The 21,536-nt window shown below is 34.9% G+C and overlaps 1 protein-coding gene across 1 annotated transcript in view; it reads left to right on the forward strand.

Annotated features, from left to right (window-relative positions):
- The window catches only part of LOC150102941 (putative sodium-coupled neutral amino acid transporter 12), a 404,858-nt gene that overhangs the window by 88,548 nt on the left and 294,774 nt on the right, over nucleotides 1-21,536 (forward strand). Inside the window, exon 4 of the mRNA XM_090397467.1 lies at nucleotides 2,606-2,678. Coding sequence (XP_090253593.1) covers nucleotides 2,606-2,678 — 73 coding nt within the window. The remainder of the gene's footprint in view (nucleotides 1-2,605; nucleotides 2,679-21,536) is intronic.

Consider the following 21,536-nt stretch of genomic DNA (forward strand, 5'->3'; position numbering starts at 1 on the left):
AAACAGTGGCATTTTTATGCTTTATACTAATGCAGAAGTATTCGGAATAAAGGAGAGGAATTGGTGGCGCTGATAGCATCGGCCTGGCCAAAGATTATTGGGATCACCGAGATGTGGTTGATGGAAGAGGATATAATAACAGGAATAGAAGTTGCAGGGTACAGCATTTTTCAGCAGCATAAGAAGGGCAAGCATGGTGGTGGAGTACTGCTTATGATAAATGATGACTTATGCCCTCTAAGAGTGGAGGCTTTGGAAGGCAGTGACACTGGTGTGAGGTGGACAAGACAGGATATTTAGTAGGGTGTTGTTACAAACCGAGGAGCATAGAGGTTGGAGAGCAGGAGATGTTCAGACAGTTGAGCTTGGCAAGTGCAAGAAGAATGATTGTTATGGGAGATTTTAACTACAGCAGTATAAATTGGGGAGAGGAAGATGCATGTAGCAATAAAGGAATGGAATTTCTAGAATTCTTGAGGGATAAATATCTTAGGCAACATGTAATGGAAGGAACAAGAGGTTCAAGAGTGTTTGATTTGGTCATAGCATCAGAAGAGTTGATAATAACTGAGATGAAATCTCTCTCCCCTGTTGGAGAGAGTGACCATGTTGTTTTGACTAGGAAGATGAATAGACATGCAGGAGTATCAAAGAAAAGGGAACGTACGTGGAATTATAAGGCAGGTGATTATAATAGTCTTAGACATCAACTTAGGAAAATTTCATGGAGGAAGGAATTGGAAATCCAGGATATCATTAGTGCTTGGGAAATTGTGAAGGGATATTTGTTAGCAGCAATAGTGAGCTGTATTCCACAAGTGAAGAAGAGGACACAATTTGGAGTAAAGTGGATGACAAACAATGTCAAACAGGAACTGCAGGTGAAAAAGAGGCTGTGGAAGAGATATAAGGAAACAGGTGAAAAGCAGATGCATGAAGAATATAAGACACAGGCCATGAAAGTGACTAGTATGGTAAGGATGGCAAAACTGGAATATGAGAAGAGATTGGCCCTAAGATCCAAAGATAATCCTAGGGAAATTTTTAGCTATGTGGCCAGTAGAAGGAGAAAGGAGAAATGATTGTGGAAGAATGACATTGTGGGATAAAAATGGGAATAGAGTGACTGATGCAGAGGACATAGTGGAATTGTTCAATGAACACTTGATTGGAGTATTTCATCGTGGAGGAGTAAATTTTAATACCAGAGTAATAGGCAGGTTCAAGGTTGAGGTGCAGGAGGAGAGTGTGTTCCAAATACTGAGTACTCTGGATGGTATTTCACCACGAGTTTTGAGAGAATGTGCTAAAGAACTGACAGCTCCTTTGACCTGGCTTTTCACTGAAAGTCTGGCTACAGGAAAGGTGCCTAGGGAATGGAAGGAAGGTAAGATAGTGCCATTGCATAAGTGACCAGTCTCCTTGGCTTCGATAGTGTCCCCCCACATACCATTGCTTATAGTCCATCACCAGGCATGACCTTCCTGACTCGTTGCCTTCTGGTTCCAGCCAATATACTGTTTGGTTGCTGTCCTGTGTTTCCACTGTTTTAAATTACATACCCTCAAAATGGTAGAGTGTATTAAGCAAGGTGGGATGTTTCACCAGGCGATGAAGGTCGTCTACACCTAGTAGTCTTGTTAGCATTTCCTCCAGCTAGGAAGATATTCTTTTGCAGTGGGAATAGCTAGAATGTGTCAGAAGAGAGGATTGGAATACGTGGATGCTTGGACGGGATTTGAGGACAGAAAGGAATTGTATGTGAGAGACCGCTTGCATTTGAATAAGGAAGGACGTAAGCATCTGCAGGATTGCTGTTCTGAATGAGTATGTGTGTCAATCAATGCAGGGAAACTACAATGCCCAGGGATGGTAGCAGGGGATGGCCTCTTGTGGGAATGTGTACTTGAGAAAAGGGGGGACGACATCAGGTAACGCTGAGCCCAGTGGAGTCTAGAGGGGATAATGCTGGGTATGGAAACTGTGGCACTTTTATGCTTTATACTAATGCAGAAGTATCCAGAATAAAGGAGCGGAATTGGTGGCGCTGATAGCATCAGCCTGGCCAAAGATTATTGGGATCACTGAGACGTGGTTGACACAAGAGGATATAATAACAGGAATAGAAGTAGCAGGGTACAGAAGGGAGCTCTGGTTCATTGCATGCACCAGAGCTCCCTTTTGTGGGATTGACTTGACAGGGAGGCGCTGTCAAGTCAAGTCAATTGACTTGGTGGCGCTGATAGCATCAGCCTGGCCAAAGATTATTGGGATCACTGAGACGTGGTTGACACAAGAGGATATAATAACAGGAATAGAAGTAGCAGGGTACAGAAGGGAGCTCTGGTTCATTGCATGCACCAGAGCTCCCTTTTGTGGGATTGACTTGACAGGGAGAGGCTGTATATTGTGCATCCCTGCCCATTAGTGGTCCATTAGATTGTTATATTCTTATAAGATGAAACTGCTGGAAGTTTCATCTTATAAAATAGCACTCTAATACCTTGTTACTTATTACATATCAGATGAATAATTAATACTTTATCAAATTATATATTTAGAATAATTAATAATATTCACTAGTTTATATTTGCCAACAAATTAGGAAGGACTGCTGCAGGATGAAGTGATATCCAGCTCAATTGATCATGATGAAAAAATGCCATTATTATTAAGCAGTAAGTATTATTTATTTGAACTATTATTAATAATTTATAATTTGCCTCTTCAGAGATAAACAGCATCCATGTGTTAAAACTTAAGTGCTGAGAGAAACTCATGTTAAAAGTTCAATGAAGTGAAACGGCACTAATTATATACCATTTAGTTCTTTCATCTCAGTTACGAAGACATCATGAGAGATTTCAAAATGAGACTTGTAATACACACATAAAGGCAGCACAAAATTAACTGAAACATGTGGACAAAAGACTAATCCTAAACTAGGTGGGGTGCCCTCTATGAATACCTGTTGGCATCCTAGGATGTAAACAGGGATCTTGGGTTATTATGTTTTCCATATTTTGGGAAGTTTTATAAACCATATTTGTTCAAATAGGGTGATTTTTTAACAGCATTAGTAGATTCTAAAAACAGTCTTTCTCTTTTAAATTTACTTTGATTGGATCATGATGTTGTTTTTCCAGTCATGACTGCAGATGTATTTTTTATCTTCTTTCATGCACATGGTAGCTGATCTTCTTGTCTGTCCAGTTTGCAGGAACAGTGAACCTGGAAATGAGAGAGGAATGAGTTTATCTTTATTTTAGTATTACTAAAATCTTTCTGATCAGAAGGTCGTGAACTGGGGGAAGGATTGATTTTGATACTGTCGGAGCTATAGCCATTATATAAAAAAGACCCAGAAGGGATACTAAGGTTGAAGTAATGCCAAAGTCATATTTCCATATACTATTTGTATATGGTGTCAGAAGGCATCACACCTTATTACTAAAATTCTCTGCATTAGAGATAGATGTTGAAAGTTTTCTACTTGGTTATACTATAAATTAAAGATGATAAGGAGTTATATTCTTGGTTTAATCCTTTATCCAAGTGCAAGTAAACAGTTTGCATGTGAAGTCACTTCACAACTGGGCTCCTTATATATAGAGGCTCATGACTTCACATTAATTGCCTTAGGATCCCATAATACAATGTACATATCCTTACGGACATGCATAATGCATAGTGTTATACATACATAAAAGGATGCATGCTTTGCATTATGGGATACTAAGGCAATTAATATGAACTCATTACCTTCTATATACAAGTAGCCTAGTTGTGAAGATACTTCACATGTAAACTTTGTTTGCTTACATTTGCCGGCCTGGTTGGCCAAGTGGTTAGCATATCCATTCTCCAGCCAAAAGGCTTTGGTTTCGAATCCTGCCATGGGCATGGATGTTTGTGAATGTCTGTGAAAATACTAGTGGTGGTAGTGGGCAGTAGATGTTGTTGGTGTAGTTGTGGTTCACTGTAGTTGGTGGAGTGAGTAGTGGAGACAGAGTTGTAGAGTAGGTGCCCTCCCTCGATGAGTCTTTGGACTCCTTGGAGGTGTCACGTAATAATAATAATAATAAAGGATTAAACAAGAATATATATACTTTTTTGACACTTTAAATTTAATTTATAATCGAGTGAAAAAAATTTCTACAAGTACCAGAAGTCAGTTGACACCCTAGTCCTATCATTGGTCAGTTAATTGAAGATTTAGTCATTTGGAGATTGGATAACTAAGCGAGCATTGTATATTTATTTATAACTCTACTCCATGAGACATTACAAAACCTAAAACAGCAAGCAGTAGAGATAGTGCAAATTCTTAATGTAAACAAGGCTGTTGGTATGAAAGAGATTTCAGCATGATAAGTGAATATACTGGAGAATTGATTGCCTTAGGATCCCATAATACAATGTACATATCCTTACGGACATGCATAAAAGGATGCATGCTTTGCATTATGGGATACTAAGGCAATTAATGTGAACTCATTACCTTCTATATACCTTCTATATTTGAAGTCCTTTCTGTAAAGGGCTTCTGTATACTCTTTCCATCTTTCTTTGATGTCTGCAGCTTCTGTAAGATATCCTTTGTGTTTACTTTTCAATATTGTCACCTTGGCACTAAACTTTCCTGTTAGTTCTCTGATCCATATTTCCATTGTATTTTTCATATTTCAATTGAAATATGAAAATTCAATTTCAATTATATGGAGCTATTAAAATCTCTGATAACGGCAGGAGGGTAACAGCAATAGCCGAGCCTCAGTTAGAGCTTCATTGGCTACAGGATTGCCATCCATTACCCTCCAAGGGTAAGATCCTCAATTATATGGAAATATACAATATTTCATAATGTATATTTCCATATACAAGTAGTAAAAGGTGTCACACCTTATTGCTAAAATACTCTGGATTAGAGATAGATGTTGAAAGTTTTTCCACTTTGTTATACTATAAATTAAAGATGCTAAGAAGTTATATTCTTGGTTTAATCCTTTTTCGAAGCATAAGCAAACAAAGTTTGCACATGAAGACTTCACGACTAGGCTTCTTGTATATAGAGACTAATGACTTCACATCAATTGCCTTAGTAATAACCCATATCATTACATTTAATGCTTTTAATATTATTTAATATTTTGTTATTAATGCTTTTGTGGATGTATAATACTATTCATTAATCATGTCTGTTGGGATATGATTAATGTTGCATTATGGAATACTACGGCAATAGATGTGAAGTCATTAGCCTCTATATATAAGTCGACCAGTTGTGAAGTGATTCATACACAAACTTTGTTTGCTTACACTTGGATAAAGGATTAAACCAAGAATATAATTTATTGGCATCTTTAATTTATAGTATAACCAAGTGAAAAAATAATTTCAACATCTATCTCTAATACAGACTTTTTTAGTAATAAAGTGTGACACCTTTTGACCACTTGTATATGGAAATATGACTTATGCATTACTTCAACCTTGGTATCACTTCTGGGTCTGGCTCCCACAGATGGGACCTCATTAAAGGTTGAAACAGTCTGGGTAGTGGCCCTTCCTATAATGTACGCATAATACATGTCCATATAAGGATATGTTCATTGCAGGGGTACTAAGGCAATTGATGTGAAGTCATTAGCCTCTATATACAAGTAGCCCAGTCTTGAAGTGACTTCATGCACAAACTTTGTTTGCTTACACTTGGATAATGGATTAAACAAGAATATAATTTCTTGGCATTTTTAATTTGACTTCTGGAGCATCACTATGTAATTATACCTTCACTAACCCTTCAGTTATCCCACTGGCCATTGCTTACCTGCTGTGGTTAGACAACTGAGATTGCACTGTGTGTGCATGCCCATGCGTGCAAAAGACATGACATTCCATATAATTTTTACTGCTTTGCTTTATGAGCTTATTCATCTAGTTAATCCCCCTCCCCCCGATATATTCTTCTCTGGGAATAGTATCAGATAATGCCTCCTTCCCCTGTATTAATATGGTACCTTTCCCTTCTAATATCTTTTTTTTTATTGTTATAAAAAATTACAAGTGCAAACGTGTGCACTCATTTGTTCCTCTTTTTGCAAAAGTCTGTCCATATCATATTTTCATATATCAATTTTGCTTTCATCCATTTAACTTATGTTTTGCTTTAAGCCTGAGATTGTGGCAGTGATCATTGCAGTTCATCATTATATTGTTTTCGTGTTCTTTTAGTAAAGTATTTTATATTTTTTTCATAGTTTCACGTTTCTTTTTACTGTTAGCTCTTCATTCATTTTTTATTGTAAGGTGTAATTCTTGAATATCTCTTCATTTCTGACATTTTACCCACAGTTCTAAGGATTAATTTCTGTAGGAGTGTTTTATCTTTATTCTTTCAGAATCATGTTTCAGATGCATAGCTTAAAACTAGTCTTATTATACTTTCGTATATACTTCTTGCAGTATGTCATAATTGCATTTAAATTTTTATTATATGTTCTGTTTAAATTTCCATAATGTGTTGCTTTGAGTGACTGCCCTTTTACTTCAGTTTATTTTTTATTAAAGTTAATTTATCTTTTTGTTCTGTTATTATTGCTTGCATTAAAACATTGAATAGTAGCAGACCTAAGAAATCGTCTAATTTTTTTCATTATGGGAACATATATTTGAAGGAGGAAAGGACACATGGGAGGAAGAAAATGAAATTTATACATCTACTAAAGAATAATTACCTGAGACAGCATGGGATGAAATATATTAGGGGCTTGGCAGTGCTAGATCCAATAATTGCATCAGAGAATTTGTCTATAACCTGTATGATCACATTTCTGCCAATTGGTGAGAGTGACCACATTTCAGGTCTTGACCTAGAATGTGGCTTAATGTGTGGAATTTTCAGGAGTTTATGTGTATAGTTATGGTGCTGGTAAGTATGACAGGCTTAGGAGATTGCTTGGATCAGTGCCGTGGCATGTGAAACTGCATGGGAAGTGGTAAAGGAGTGTTTGAAGATAGTAATGACAGACTGCCTACCTAGAATCAGGAGAGTAAATCAAGTGGAAGTTAAATGGATGAATATCACCATTAAGCTGGAGCTACAAAAAAAAATTGTGTTGGTGAATTCAAGGAGAAATGTGAACAGCAGTACAAAGCACAGGCCAGAAGGAAAAGCATCGTGGTAAGAAAGGCAAAAGCAGATTATGAAAAGGAATTATCAGCCAAAGTACTCTTACTTTATGACCCTTATGCTATTAGAGTACTTGAGGGCCATGGGGTCCTTTCATTTCTGGCCTTACAACTATGCCCTCTCTATAAACCTTACTATATTTCTTCTATAATCTACTCTTTCCCCTCCAGTATACCCTATTCATCCTATGGGTTTAAATTTGAAAGAAGGCTAGTTCAGAAGCCTTCTTCTAGTTCAGGCTAGTTAAGGTAGCAGCCCTACCACTGAACTATTCCATCGTCAGGCTAGTCCCCTGACATAGAGAACATAATTCTACTAGTAAGCTGACAGAAAAAGATAATCGGATTGAAACTATGGGAAACGACCCTGGAATGGAAAAGGTAAAACAAAAATGGAAATGGCAAAATATAATTCACATACCAAACTGGAATGTAAGAGGAATAGCATATAAAGAAATGGAATTAGACCAATTATTAAATGAAAGAAATTTTAAAATAGCAGTAATCACTGAAACAAAAAAGAAATTAAAAGGAACTATGAGAACTGAAAATTTTAATGTGATATACAGTGGAGTTGACAGAGACCAAAGAGCACAAGCAGGAGTCATGATTTGGATTCATAACTCCCGTTCAAAACAGTTAAAACATTATAAATTATGGAATGAAAGAATAATAGAAGCTAGAATAAAAATAGATAGAGGCTATTTAACAATAATTGGTTTATAAGCCCCAGGAGAAGGAAGAGAACAAGATGATATTGATTTTTATAATCAGCTACAAAACATATATAATAAAATAAATAAAAATGATTACATAATTTTAGCAGGAGACTTAAATGCAAGAATTGGAAACACGAAATTTAATAATAATATAGGAATACATGGAGAACACACTCTAAACAGAAATGGTAAAAAATTGATTGACTTTGTAGTTTATGATAACCTAAAAATAATGAATTCCTTCTATAAACATAAAGACATACATAAATATACTTGGGCAGCAAGAGGATGGAAATCAATATTAGATTACTTCATATTAAATGAAAAGACATCAAAATTTTCACTAGATGTTAGAGTTCACAGAGGATATGAAATAAGCAGTGACCACTTCCTTGTTAAAATAAAATTAAGATTACCACCTATATTTACAAGTAACAAGAACAGAAAGAAAAATTGAAACATTTGTTTATAAAACTAGACTATTGAATGACACAAATGTACAATGGCTATATGAACAAAGAATTAACCAATATCTAGATAAAATAAAACAAAATGAAGAAATAGAAATAGAATGGCTTAATATAAAAACGATACTAAATGCAGCAGCAAATGAAAGCTTAGGAAAGACCAAAAAATTCAATAAAAGAAAAAAACTAAAGATCTGGGATGATACAAACAAAGAAATAATCAAAAAGAAAAAAGAAGCCTATCACAAATGGTTAAGCAGTAAAAGATTAGAAGATGAAATAGAATATAAAAGAATAAGAGCCATAGTTAAAAGAGAAGCCAGAAAAAGACATAGAGAATCATGGAATAAATTTGTTTCTAATTTAGAACATGATTTAAAATAAGACCCAATGTATATAAGATTTTGAAACACCTAAATGCAGATACCAAAGAAAACATAAAATTAAACACTGAATTGAAATTAGAAGAATTTCTAAATTACTACACAGAACTGTGTATAGACAAATATTTTAAAAAAGACAACTGGCAAACAATTAACGAAAATGAAAAGGAAATAACTGAAGAATTATTAGAAATCAGCCTGAAAGAAACAAGAAACGGAAAATCACCTGGAGAAGATAAGCTAGGTTCAGAACTATATAAACACGCAGGAACAAGATTCAAAGAAAGACTCTTATTATTCTTAAATAAAATTTACTCAACTGGTATTCCCCCAATAGAATGGAAAAAAGCAATTGTGATTCCTATCTTTAAGAAAGGTAATAGAGATGACCCTAAAAACTATAGAGGTATCAGTATACTAAATTCCTGTTACAAAATATGTATAGCAGAATCTTAAATAACAAACTAATGAAATATGCTGAAAACTTTATTCTAGAAGTACAGAATGGATTTAGAAGAGGACGATCATGTATAGACCCAGCCTTTTGCCTAAAATTAATAATAGAGAAAAGAAGAGAATATAATTTGGAAACACATATTGCATTTATTGACTTTGAAAAAGCATTTGACAAAGTTAAAAGAAACATATTATTTAACATATTAAAAGAAAGACAAATACCAAATAATATCCTAAAAGCTATCACAAGTATATATGAAAATAATCAAATACAAATAAGATTAAATCACAAGCTATCATATACAAGAGAGATAAAACAAGGGGTCTGACAGGGATGTCCCCTCTCAGCAACTCTTTTTAATATCTACTTAAATGAAATAATAATAAACTGGAGTAAAAATTTACATCAAGGAATTAAACTTTCACCTACAGTTAACTTAAACACTCTCCTCTTTGCAGACGGCCAAATAATAATTACAAATTCTGAAGATAACTTACAGAAAGCCATTTTAAATGTAAATGAGATATCCAAAGATTATGGTATGATAATATCAATGGAAAAATCAAAAACTATGGCCTTTAAAGGACAAGTTCCAGCAAGAACTAAAATAGTAATAGATAACAAGATCTTAGAACAGGTGAATTCATTTAACTACCTAGGATGTATGATCACATATGAAAATGAAAAAGATATAAACATAAAAATTGCAAAATATTTAAAAATAACAGGTGTAATTAACTCTATATTTAAACCAAACCTAGTTCAAAAACAAACCAGGCTAAAAAGTATACAATACATTAGCCTTACCGGTCTTAATGTATGGAAGCGAAATCTGGACAATAAAACAAAAAATACAAACAAAGATTAACAACAGAAGAAATGAAGTTTATGAGAAAAACTGCAAAGTATACCCTATTTGATCACAAAAGAAACAAAGATATTATGAAAGAATTAAACCAAGAACCAGTAATAGAAAAAATTAAAAAATATAAACATAAATGGATGGAACACGTTCAAAGAATGAAAACAGAAAGATTACCAAAACAAGATTACCTTAAAATACAAGCCATTAGGAAAAAGAAAACTAGGACATCCTCTTAAACGATTCAACGATGACTTCTAAGGCCGGAACAGGCCATGCTAGGCCTAAATTTTATACGTATGATGATGATGAGCACAGCCAAGGATAATACCAAACAGTTCTTTGGATATGTTGCAAGTAAAAGGAGGAATGTTTATGGCAGAATGATTTTAATGAATGTTGTTATGAAGTCCAAGAATAGTTGGAAGGTCGTGGCTGCTTAAGTGTCCCTTTCACATCAGGTGTGCACATTTTTTCGATAGAATATCTGAAATATAAGATTAGCTTATTTCAAGTCATAAAAAAAGAAAGAAAAAATGTGCTTTTGAAAATCTGCATTACATAAATCAGTTGGTTTCTGCATTTAGCAAAGTGTGTGTGCGCGCGCGCGCGAGAGCGAGCAAATAAATTTCCCTTATCAGTTCTTTTGAAGCAGGTTGTTAGGAGCATATTGTAGTTAATGTTACAATAAAACTTTTATTCTTTTGTGATTTCCATCCCAAGTAGGTTGTAAACCTATAGTGCATTAGTACTGTGGATTTTTTTTCCTATTTTAATTAATTTTATATATATTTTTTGTAATTTTATTTTCTACATAATTTGTAAACCCTGAACCAAATAACCAAACACAGAACATTTTCAAGCACTTCAAGCCATCAGTTGGTGGGGTAGTGGTATCCTACCAGCCAATAAATTCATCTGTGACCTAAACATCCATGTCACCAATAGGATTCAAACCCACAGCCTGCTATTAGAAAGTGGATTTGTTAACCATTCATAAGATCATTTTCATTGCAGTTGTTATTAAATAGAGTAGACCAACTCATTTTCTGTGCACTATATTTAGTGTTTTACATTAAAAGTTTTATTTATTTATTCATGCCTTGCATGTATAGAGATTATACATAATACAGTTCATATGCTCTCACAGCAGTTTCTTGGATATGTGTAATACCATAAATGTAAAATTATTGTAATTCATTTGTATCCAATGAATGTATGTCTTACATGCTTATTCTTTCTCTCCTTAAATGTGTCTCAGTCATTTGCATATGGTTCATGTCTTATTAGTTCACATAAAATTTCTTATAACTTTTTGTAATTTAAATATACCAACCAAGTATAGAAGTCCTTTAATTATTGGTTTCTAATGTATCCTAAAGCAAACATATTCTTTTGTATAGTTTTAATTCAGTGGAAACACACTACAATTTGTGGTGTGCCTGTACAGTGCACAATCAAGAAGTGAGACAAATTCTACATCCCACCTCAAAGGCCGTGTACAGCCGAAGATGATATATATCACTAGCCTTTGTAAATGCATTAATACACCAGAGGTTCATTTATAATTTCTTGAATAATTTCTGTAGAGATTTTCAAAATTTTTGGTTAGTAATCTGTTAATGCCTCCATAATTATTATTTGGATCTGTTTTATCTTCTTTTTGTAAGACCTTAGGTGTAATATTGTTCCTGCTTTCATCTTTTTCTCATCATTTCTCAGTTCTAACCTTAATGATGTTTACTTCCACCTCCAGCCTACAAAGCCTCACCTACTCTTCCTGACAAACTCAAATCTCAATTTCCTCAAACACTACTCATCTCTAATTTCTCAACTGCACACTCTTTAACTCCTTTCACTTCAGAGATGGAGTATGTGCATGTGTTCACTCCGATATACCTTGCCAGAGAGTACGCAACCTGGAATCTCCCAATTTTCATCTCCTTTGGCTAAAAATCACCCTACTTCATTCTACTAGATTTAAATTTTATTCTACTGCCCTCCTAATGCTAGCAACCACTCTGAACTCTTGAGTCATCTTTTCTTAAATGTTGATTTTCTTCAATCCAACTCTCCAAACAGCAAAGTCATTTTTCCTTGGGGACTTCAGTGTCCACGATACCAGCTGGCTGTACACTTCCAATTGCACAAATCAAGTAGGTAGAGAGGCTGAGACTTTTGCAGTCACAAATGATCTCATACAAAGTGTCCATGTGCCTACCAGAATACCAAACAATCCTAACCACTCCCCAAACACATTTGATCTCTTCCTTACCAGTGATTCATCTAAGTACTCTGGGAATGTTGTTTGCCCTCTAGGCAGCTCAGACTACAATATGTTGCAGATCCTTTTTTTTTTACCATGTAGCAACCCATACACAACCACTAACATCTATGCATTGCTACATGATATAAAAAAAGGATATATGGCATTATCAAAAAGACAAGTGGGACAATCTTAGCAACTTCAGTGCCTCATTTCCTTGGTTAGATTACTGCTTACAGCCATCTGAGCCAAACTTGTGTGCAGAAAGAATTGCTAAAATAACTTATCGGCATGAAAATATTCATTCCATACTTTATCCTAAATTTTCATTCCCTATCTAAGCCTTGGTTCTCTCACAGGCGTGCCAGAACTGTACAAAAGAAGTCAGGCATACCACAATTGGCTTACATCCAAAACTCCATCTTCCTATACAGACTACACCCAAGCTCTGAAAAGCTGAAAGAAAATTATCACCACATCGAAAACTGATTTTGAGAGAGCTAAAAGCTGGAAACTTGTATCCTACCCAAATGGCAGCCATGCCTTCTGGGCTGTAGTAGAAGCTATTGACCATAACTTCTGCCCAACACCACTCCCACCATTTTTACACACAAATAGTACTGTTGCATTATCACCCCACAGAAAAAGCAACATCCTGGCTTCCTACTTCTCTTCCAATTCTTGCATAGCTGACCATGGGAAATGTCTCCCGACCATTGCAAATGCTCAATGCCATGTTTGTTTGATCTTTCACCAGAAAGAGATTAGAAATATTTTGTGCAAACTGGATACCAAAAAAATCTCCTGGCCATGATTACATCCCTCCATTTGTTCTATGGCCCAGAGTTGACTCCCACTTTATGCCACCTATTTCTATCCTGTAGTTTGGAAATTAGCCTATATTCAACCTATTCCTAAGAAGGGTAACAAATGTTTACCTTCAAACTGTCATCCGATTTCTGTCACCTCAATTCTTTCTAAACTAATGGAAAACCATTAACAGCCAATGCCTATGCTACCTTGAAGCCACTCATCTAATAAATGGTCAACAGTATGGATTCCATTACTCTCAATCAACAGAGGATCTAATACCCTATGTCACCCAACTCTGGACAAACAGCTTGGAAAGGTTTGATAAATCTCAAGTGGTTACTCTTGATATGTCCAACACTTTTGACTGAATTTGTCACAAAGGTCTATTAAAAGACACCCATCATTTTGATTTCTGTGATTTGCGTAGCTAGTCTTCTGGTCGGATATTCACTTCAAGTGATGATGGATGGCACCTTATCTTCTGTCTATACAACTAATTCTGGAGTCTCACAATGCTCTGTTCTCTCTTTCTTCTATATATAATCTACTCCAGCTGACTGCCAATTCAGTACACAGTTTTGCTAATGACAGCACATTGCACTCCTTTTCATTTGACAAACCCTGCAATGCATAAATTACCACAACCTCCTGAACTCTATTAACGTACATTCTGATCTTCAAAACATTCATCAGTGGGGTTTGGATAACATTATCAACTTCAACACTAACAAAACACTGCTCTGCATTATTTCCCTTGACAATCATCATCATCAGCTCGACAGGCCCTGGCCTTCTTCAGAAACTTCTGCCAGCCTTCCTTATTCAGTGCCAAACTCCTCCAATTTTTGACTCCTAAAACCTTAATATCTTACATCACTCCATCTTCCCATCTTAATTTAGGTCTTCCAATTTTTCTTTTTCCTTCTGGCTTAGCATTATACATCTTAACTATTCTATTACTATCCATGTGTATGATGTGTCCAGCCCAACTTAATCTATTTATTTTTATGTACTTAATAATGTCTGGCTCATTAAATAATCTATATAGTTCATGGTTATATCTTTTCCTCCACACACCATTCTCTTGTACTGTTTCAAAAATATATCTGAGAACCTGTCTTTCAAACAGACCTAGCAATCCTTCATCTACCATTGATAATACCCAGTTTTCAGAGGCATAGGTTAACACTGGTATTACTTACTACATCATTATTGTTGTCTTTCTTAAGATCAGATGTGACTTTAGATGTTTCCTAAGTCCAAAAGCATCTATTTGTGGAAAGAATATGTCTCTGAATCTCACTACTGATATCATATTTTAACTTCTGATCCCTAGTATATAAAACTATGTGCAATTTCAAATTTATAGGAACCAATTTCAATTTGAGAAGGATTATTATCATAAATCTTTCTAGTTACTGGCATATACTTTAATTGGTTAATCTGCAAATTGATTAATTTTAATTGGTTAATTGCATAGTATAATTATTAAAAGAACACGTAAGACCACAGTAATAACTTTTAATTAATAAAGGTACAGATATTTCATACTAAAACTAATAGTACATCTTCAGTGTCACACAAACAGTTATAGGAATGGAATACAAGTAACAAACATTCGGTGGATCACCTATTAAAATACAATTGTTGCCGAGTGCTAGAAAATGATAGAAAATAATAATTAATCTTTAAGATGATTGATTTTTTCTTATTGATTACATAAAATAAAAGTCTCCCAGATCTTCGAGAGAGAGACAATCATTTCAAAAGAAATTTTCACAGACTTATGTAAAAAAATATATATATATATATATATATAATTCTTTATATCACAAGCAAAAGAAAAACTTAACCTCTGACATCACTTCTACTAATAAATGGATTGTTAATATTTCCAATCGCCCTTTATCCGACGCCGAAACCAGTGCTTTAGCAAAAGGCCTTGATTTTGCAGTTATTCCTAAATGCATCCCATATCTTAATTTTTTACATAATATAGAACACAATCGTCAGGACTTTCTAGCAACGATGATAACAAACTTAGTTTTGACGTTGCGACTTCATTATTTAAAAGCAAATTACCTCCATTTTACTTATCAAATGCTGAAATCAAAGGGCTAACTTCTTTAAGGAGAGATAATAAAATATCTATTCTAAGGTCGATAAAGGAAAAGCTATTGTAATCATGAATAAGACTGACTATGAGGCAAAAGTATCCAACCTTTTAAAAGACACCTCTACCTACCAAGAGATCATGCATAATCCTACAAATTCACAAATTAAACAAATAAATAAATTACTTAATGAGGTTATCAGTTGGGACCCAAATTACGTGGATAAATTACACACCTATACACTTTGAAGAACTCCCTGTCTATATGGACTCTGAAAACCCATAAAGAAGGCTATCCAGTGCAACCTATCGTGAATTGCATTGATTCTCCCACCTTTCGAATTGCAAAAGTCTTGTCGCGTTCCTTAAGTGCTCTCAAACAGTCTGAGTTAGTCAGTTTCGGGCATTATTTCTCTGTTTACTAATATTCCATTAGCCGACACAGTCAAATTGTTATATGAAGATTACCCTCCAGATATTGCAAAGATTTTCGAATTTGTTATCCATTAGTGTTATTTCAGCTGGAAAAACAAGATCTACAAACAAGTTGAAGGTACTGCCATGGGTAGCCCTCTGTCTCCACCTTTGGCAAACTACTTTTTGAAACAGTCCAAAGACACTATGTTTTCATCCATTCATTTTCAACCATCTCTTTGGTATCATTATGTTGATGATGTTTTTGCTATTTGGTCACATATTGAAGATGAGATTACCACATTTCTACAACAGATAAATAGCCTTCACCCACTTATTCAATTCACCATGGAAAAGAAAAATTCTGGTACTTTACCATTTTTGGTTATCCTGCTTACTCGAACTTCTTCTGGTACCTTATCTACAAGCATCTTTCGAAATCCCACATTTACTGGCAGATACATTCATAAAAAGTCTGCTCACCACACATCTCAAAAATTTGGCATTCTTAAATCTCTAATTAATAGAGCACATAAAGTTTGCTCTTCTCCAGTAATCTTACAACAAGAACTTTCCATCATTAAAAAGTCAATGGAATCAAATAATTATAACCCCAATGAATCTTATGTTCCAATACCTAAGGTTTCTTCAATAGTCCGCAGAGTTCCAATCCCTTACATTCCAGGAATCTCAGAAACTATAGGTAGAATTTTGAAAAAGTACCAATTGATTCCCACATATGTTCCTATGAACAAAATTTCCTCTTTATTGCCTTCTACAAAGGATAAACTGTCATCTCTATCTTTGGCTGGCGTTTACCAAATACCATGTGATGTTTCTTATTTTGAACAAACTGGCTGTTCTGTGGAAAAAAGAATTAAGGAACATCAATATTATATTGAATACAAGAAACCTCAGAAGTCTGGTGTAGCACAACACAGTATTAACACTACTCATAATATCCAGTGTGATAAAGCTATTCTCCTCCATAGATGCAGTTCAAGCATGAACGCCTTTTTAAAGAAAGTTGTGAAGCTATTTTACACAGACCGAATTTAAATTGAAATGATTTTCTCTCTCTCTCTCTCTCTTTCTGTAAGATCTGGGGACTTATTTTATGTAATCAATAAAAAAAAAACAATTAAAGATTAATTATTATTTTCTATATTTTCCTAGCATGTGGCAATAATTATATTTTAATAGGTGATCCACCGAATGTTCGTTACTTGTATTCTTGTATTGTACTTGTATTCCATTCCTATAACTGTTTGTGTGACACTGAAGATGTACTATTAGTTTTAGTATGAAACATCTGTACCTTTATTAATTAAAAGTTATTACTGTGGTCTTACGTGTTCTTTTAATAATCTTCTTTGCTGCCTTTTCTAAACTGATGAAAGTTTCTTCCATTGCTTCTCGTGTCCTTCCTGTCGATGGTGTTGATAGTATCCTCTGCATCCAAAAAATTATACTTTCACTCGAAGTGTTACTTTAACTACATACAACTCCTAATCCTATACAAATCACAAATCCACCCAACTATTGAATACTACTCTCATATCTGGGTGATGCTCCTAAGAGCTCTCTGAAAATACAGGATTCTATACAGAAAAGAGCAATCAGATTGATTGACCACCCCTCTCTCACTAATACACTCCACTCACTTTCACACAGGTGTTCAGTCTCTGCAGCCTACATCTTCTATAAATACTTCTGTGGCTGCTCTTCACCAGAATTGGTATTAACAATTCCCCCACCCTATTGAAAATCCATCCAAACACATGCAGCAGCTAATCAACATCCCCTCACTCTTCTTCATTTATCTCTTTCCTCTTGTAACTTTCACCATGTGTTTCTCAAGGAATATAACCCAGAGCTTTTCAAATCAAATGTGAATAAGTTCCTTATTGTCCATCCACAGTACTAGAGTACTGCAGGCTGACCAACCTGTCATAAATGAGTTCTCCATTAAAACAATAATAAAAAATATAAAAAACTGGTATTTGTTTTTTAGGACACTTTTTCAATAGTTTGATTAACTGACATATTGTATCCTTCTGATATTTTAAAAATATATTGTGTATGTTGTCTATTCTTGCAATTTTTTTATTTCTAATTTTTCTTGAGATGTTTTCTGTTTGTTGTGATATCATTTCTACATTTTCATTATCTTTTAAATTTTCAGACAAAGTTAATTTTCATTGTCCTCATACAGTTTAGTAAATAATCTGAGGGTGAACAGGATAATATTTACATTTTTTTAAAAATTTATTTTATGTTTTTTGTATTTTTATTTATTGTTGGTATGGTAAGAAGTCAAATAAATAAATTTATATGGATTAAGAGAGAAATTAGTCAAAACACTAAATTAGCTGTCAAGACAGTGTTCAAACCAATTTTAACTTATGGATCTGAGAGCTGGGTTAGATATAAAACACTTGACCAAAGAATAGAGACCACTATTATATCTGAGAAAGGTTACGGGCATAAACAGATGGCATCAATGGCAGTATCATATTAAAAACGAGGATACTAGGAAAGAACTTGATATTGTCAGCATCCAGGAATGCATTAGTAAAGCTAATCTCAGGTGGTATGGTCATTTAAGCAGAATGCGAGATGAAAGATTAGCAAAACAAGTGTTCTCTACCAGGTTGGCAGGAAAAAGACCCAGAGGAAGACCAAGATATAGGTGGATTGATGCAGTAAAAAGTGCCATAGAAGATAGAAATATAAAATCTGATAATGTTGGAATCTTGACAGATAACATTGATTTGGAAGTTAGTAATGATGTAAGTTTTTCATTTTGTACTATCATATTCTGTATACCCCCTTGAGGGAATATGTCAGGAATTTGATGATGATATATATATATATATATATATTTTTTTTTTTTTTTACTGGAATTCAAATTTTCCAATAAGAGATGTATTGTCAGTTACTATATCAGTTGAGGCTAGAACTCTAGTATCAATTCTCTCTGAAGGCCTGATGCTCTCTATTTTGGATGAATTTTTTAAGTATTTTTCCATATTGTTTTCAATTCATCACCTTTACAAAACAGTAATATTAAAGTTTCGATTCCATTTTACTTCTACCAAGTTTATTCTTGTTTGGGACAAGATCAGATAGTGCATCATTCAAGAATCACTTGATTGTTTCTCCTCTATTGATGTCATGTCTTTATTTTGCAATACTTTTCTTCTTCTTTTTTTATGATAATATTCAACTTATGGTGCATTATTATCATAGATGGATGGAAAGTTGAGAACTCGTTTATATTGAATCATATTATCAGATGGATAGAAAGTTGAGAACTCGTTTACATTGAGTTTGAGATATCCAGGAAAAGACATGAGTTGGGACCATTCAAGAAGTCAGCAGTTAAAGGATTGAACGAAGAGGAAGAAAACTGTTAGTTTAAACTGTGATAAAGTTTGAATAGTTGCTATACATTATTAACAGATGATTTATAAGAAAGTTGAGAAGTTACTGATGTAAATTCTAATGGACAATAACCATGCAAATATTATTATTCACACCTCCATGGGGTCAAAAGACTCATCGTGGGAAGTGCACAAAATCTATCATACCACTCCTTGAACTCATTAACCGTTCTTGTTCTCATCACTCTATAAGGCAATGCATTCCACTGTTCAACCGCCCTCCATGTAAAGAAACACTTCTCACCCACTAGTTCACAGCTTCCTTTTTCTACTTTCAGGGATGGCTCCTTGTCATAGCTCCTTCCTACTGTTCCACCAAGTGAAAGAACTCCCCAATGTCAATCCTATAACTACCTCTGAACACTTTAAAAGTCTCAATCATATCACGTCTCCTTCTTCTGTCTACCAAATTCTGCAGTCCACATTCCCTCAGCCGATCCTCATAACTAACGTTGTGACAAAGCCAAGTCAACGGAGCTGTCAGTTCTTTAGCACATCTCTAAAAACCAATGGTGAAATACCATCCAGTCCCACAGCTTTACTGACATCCAGGGTACTCAGTGTTTGGAACACACTCTCCTCTTGCACCTCTAAACATTGAACTCGCCCTATCCTTCCAGAATTAAAACAATTATACATCTATTCCTTTTACCTTCTATTATCATTGAAAGTTGTATTCCCCCCCCCCTTTGAAACACTCTGTATAATCAGTATGGTTTCTTATTTTACCATCCAGACTTTCCCAGGCCATCTCCTTCTTCAGCAGGTATATAGTTACCTTTTTGTTTGTTGAAAGAAAGTATTTGTTAGTATCAGATAAATTTGCTCATAAAGCCCAGTTATCCTTACGTCTCTGTCATTTACATCAAGTCGAAAGTTACCAATTATTTGGAATGCTTCTCTTCCCATGAATTCAACTTTTGGATTTGAATCTCACATGATGATCAAAATATCATTTGTCTTTATTTGTTTTGTAACATTTTGTACCACCTCATAAAACCTTCCAACCTCTTTGTTACAGCAATTGTCAGTTGTTATACCTGGAGAATATCAATGTTCAAAAGGTCCTGCAATTCATGTTATTTTGTCACTTACAGGTTATTACTGATGAATAGATTAAGATAAAATAACCTCTTCCAAATTTTTCATAAATCACTGCTATCCATACCCCTACCTGTGAAAAATCTGTTCATAGTGGAGTGTTCAAATCTCATTGATGGCGCTGGCCCTTTTCATTCTTCCTCTTTTTCTTTGCATTTCTATCCGTATTCTTTATTCTACTTCTCCTAAGTCTTTTTTACTTTACTGACAATACCTTGCTACCGTGTTTGCTGTGCAGTGTGACCTGTGAACATCTGGAAAGAGGAGATCCAGGTAGTCTTGCATAACTTTAGCCTCTGCTTCAGCAAGATGGACATTCCTGGATGACCTGGCCAGGGTTAATCAGCTAGTGGGCTTGCTTGCAAGGGTCAGTGGTGTTGCAGTGTCTCTCACCTCATGGTCTGTGGTTGGGACCCAAGGCTTGCTGTGGAGCTGGCATTGCATCAAGGATAGTCCTGGTGTTCCTCCTGGGGTGGTAATAAAGAGCATAATAACAAATCTCGCTCTGCAAAAAAAAAAGAAGCTAAATGTGTCAACTGTCAGGGAGATCATCCATCGCTTGCTAGTCAATGGGCATGCATATGTGGCCCTTTAGTGAGTGGGGAACTCTGATGCCAAATAAAAAATCCTTCTAGTGTATTTTTCATATTCAAATTTTTCAGGGCCACTCCTTCTTTTCCTTGAAGGAGTAGCCATAGTATTCAACACTAAATACGAGGCTAATCTTCATGAAGAGTAGGCAGTCTCAAGTAGAGTGATGTGGGCAAATATCAGAATGGGGAACTGGACAATGAGACTTATTTGTACCTATGGTCCCACAGAAGGTTCTACTAAGGTAGAAGTGGACAAATGTTTTGTTGCTTTAGAGAAAGCAACTGATCCCCAACAAGGAAAAGTTGGTTCTTGTTGGGGATCTAAATAGCAGAGTAAGAAATGATTGTCAGACATACAAAAATATTTTGGGAAAATTTGAAGAAAAGAGCAAAGCTAATAATAATGGTAAAAACTTGTTGGATTTCTGCTCAGGACATGGACTGGTTATTATTAACACAATGTTCCAACATAAAAATGTGCACTTGGAGAGAAGAGACAAGGAATAAGAAAAGTCTCATTGACTGTGTTATTGTTAATAGTGATGTTTTCACGCTGGTGCAGACACCAGAGTGTACAGAGGATTTGAAATTGGAGGTGATCACTATTTAGTCTTGAGCAGGATAAAATTGAATTTCATATTGAAAAGAAGAACATGTAAGAAAGTTTTAAAGAGAATAAAAGTTGAGCAGCTCTCAAATGCGAACTAGAGA

This window comes from Typopeltis vanoorti, chromosome 9 (genome assembly GCF_054136105.1).
Source record: "Typopeltis vanoorti isolate ZY-2024b chromosome 9, IOZ_Tvanoo_1.0, whole genome shotgun sequence".
Lineage (NCBI taxonomy): Eukaryota > Metazoa > Arthropoda > Arachnida > Uropygi > Thelyphonidae > Typopeltis > Typopeltis vanoorti.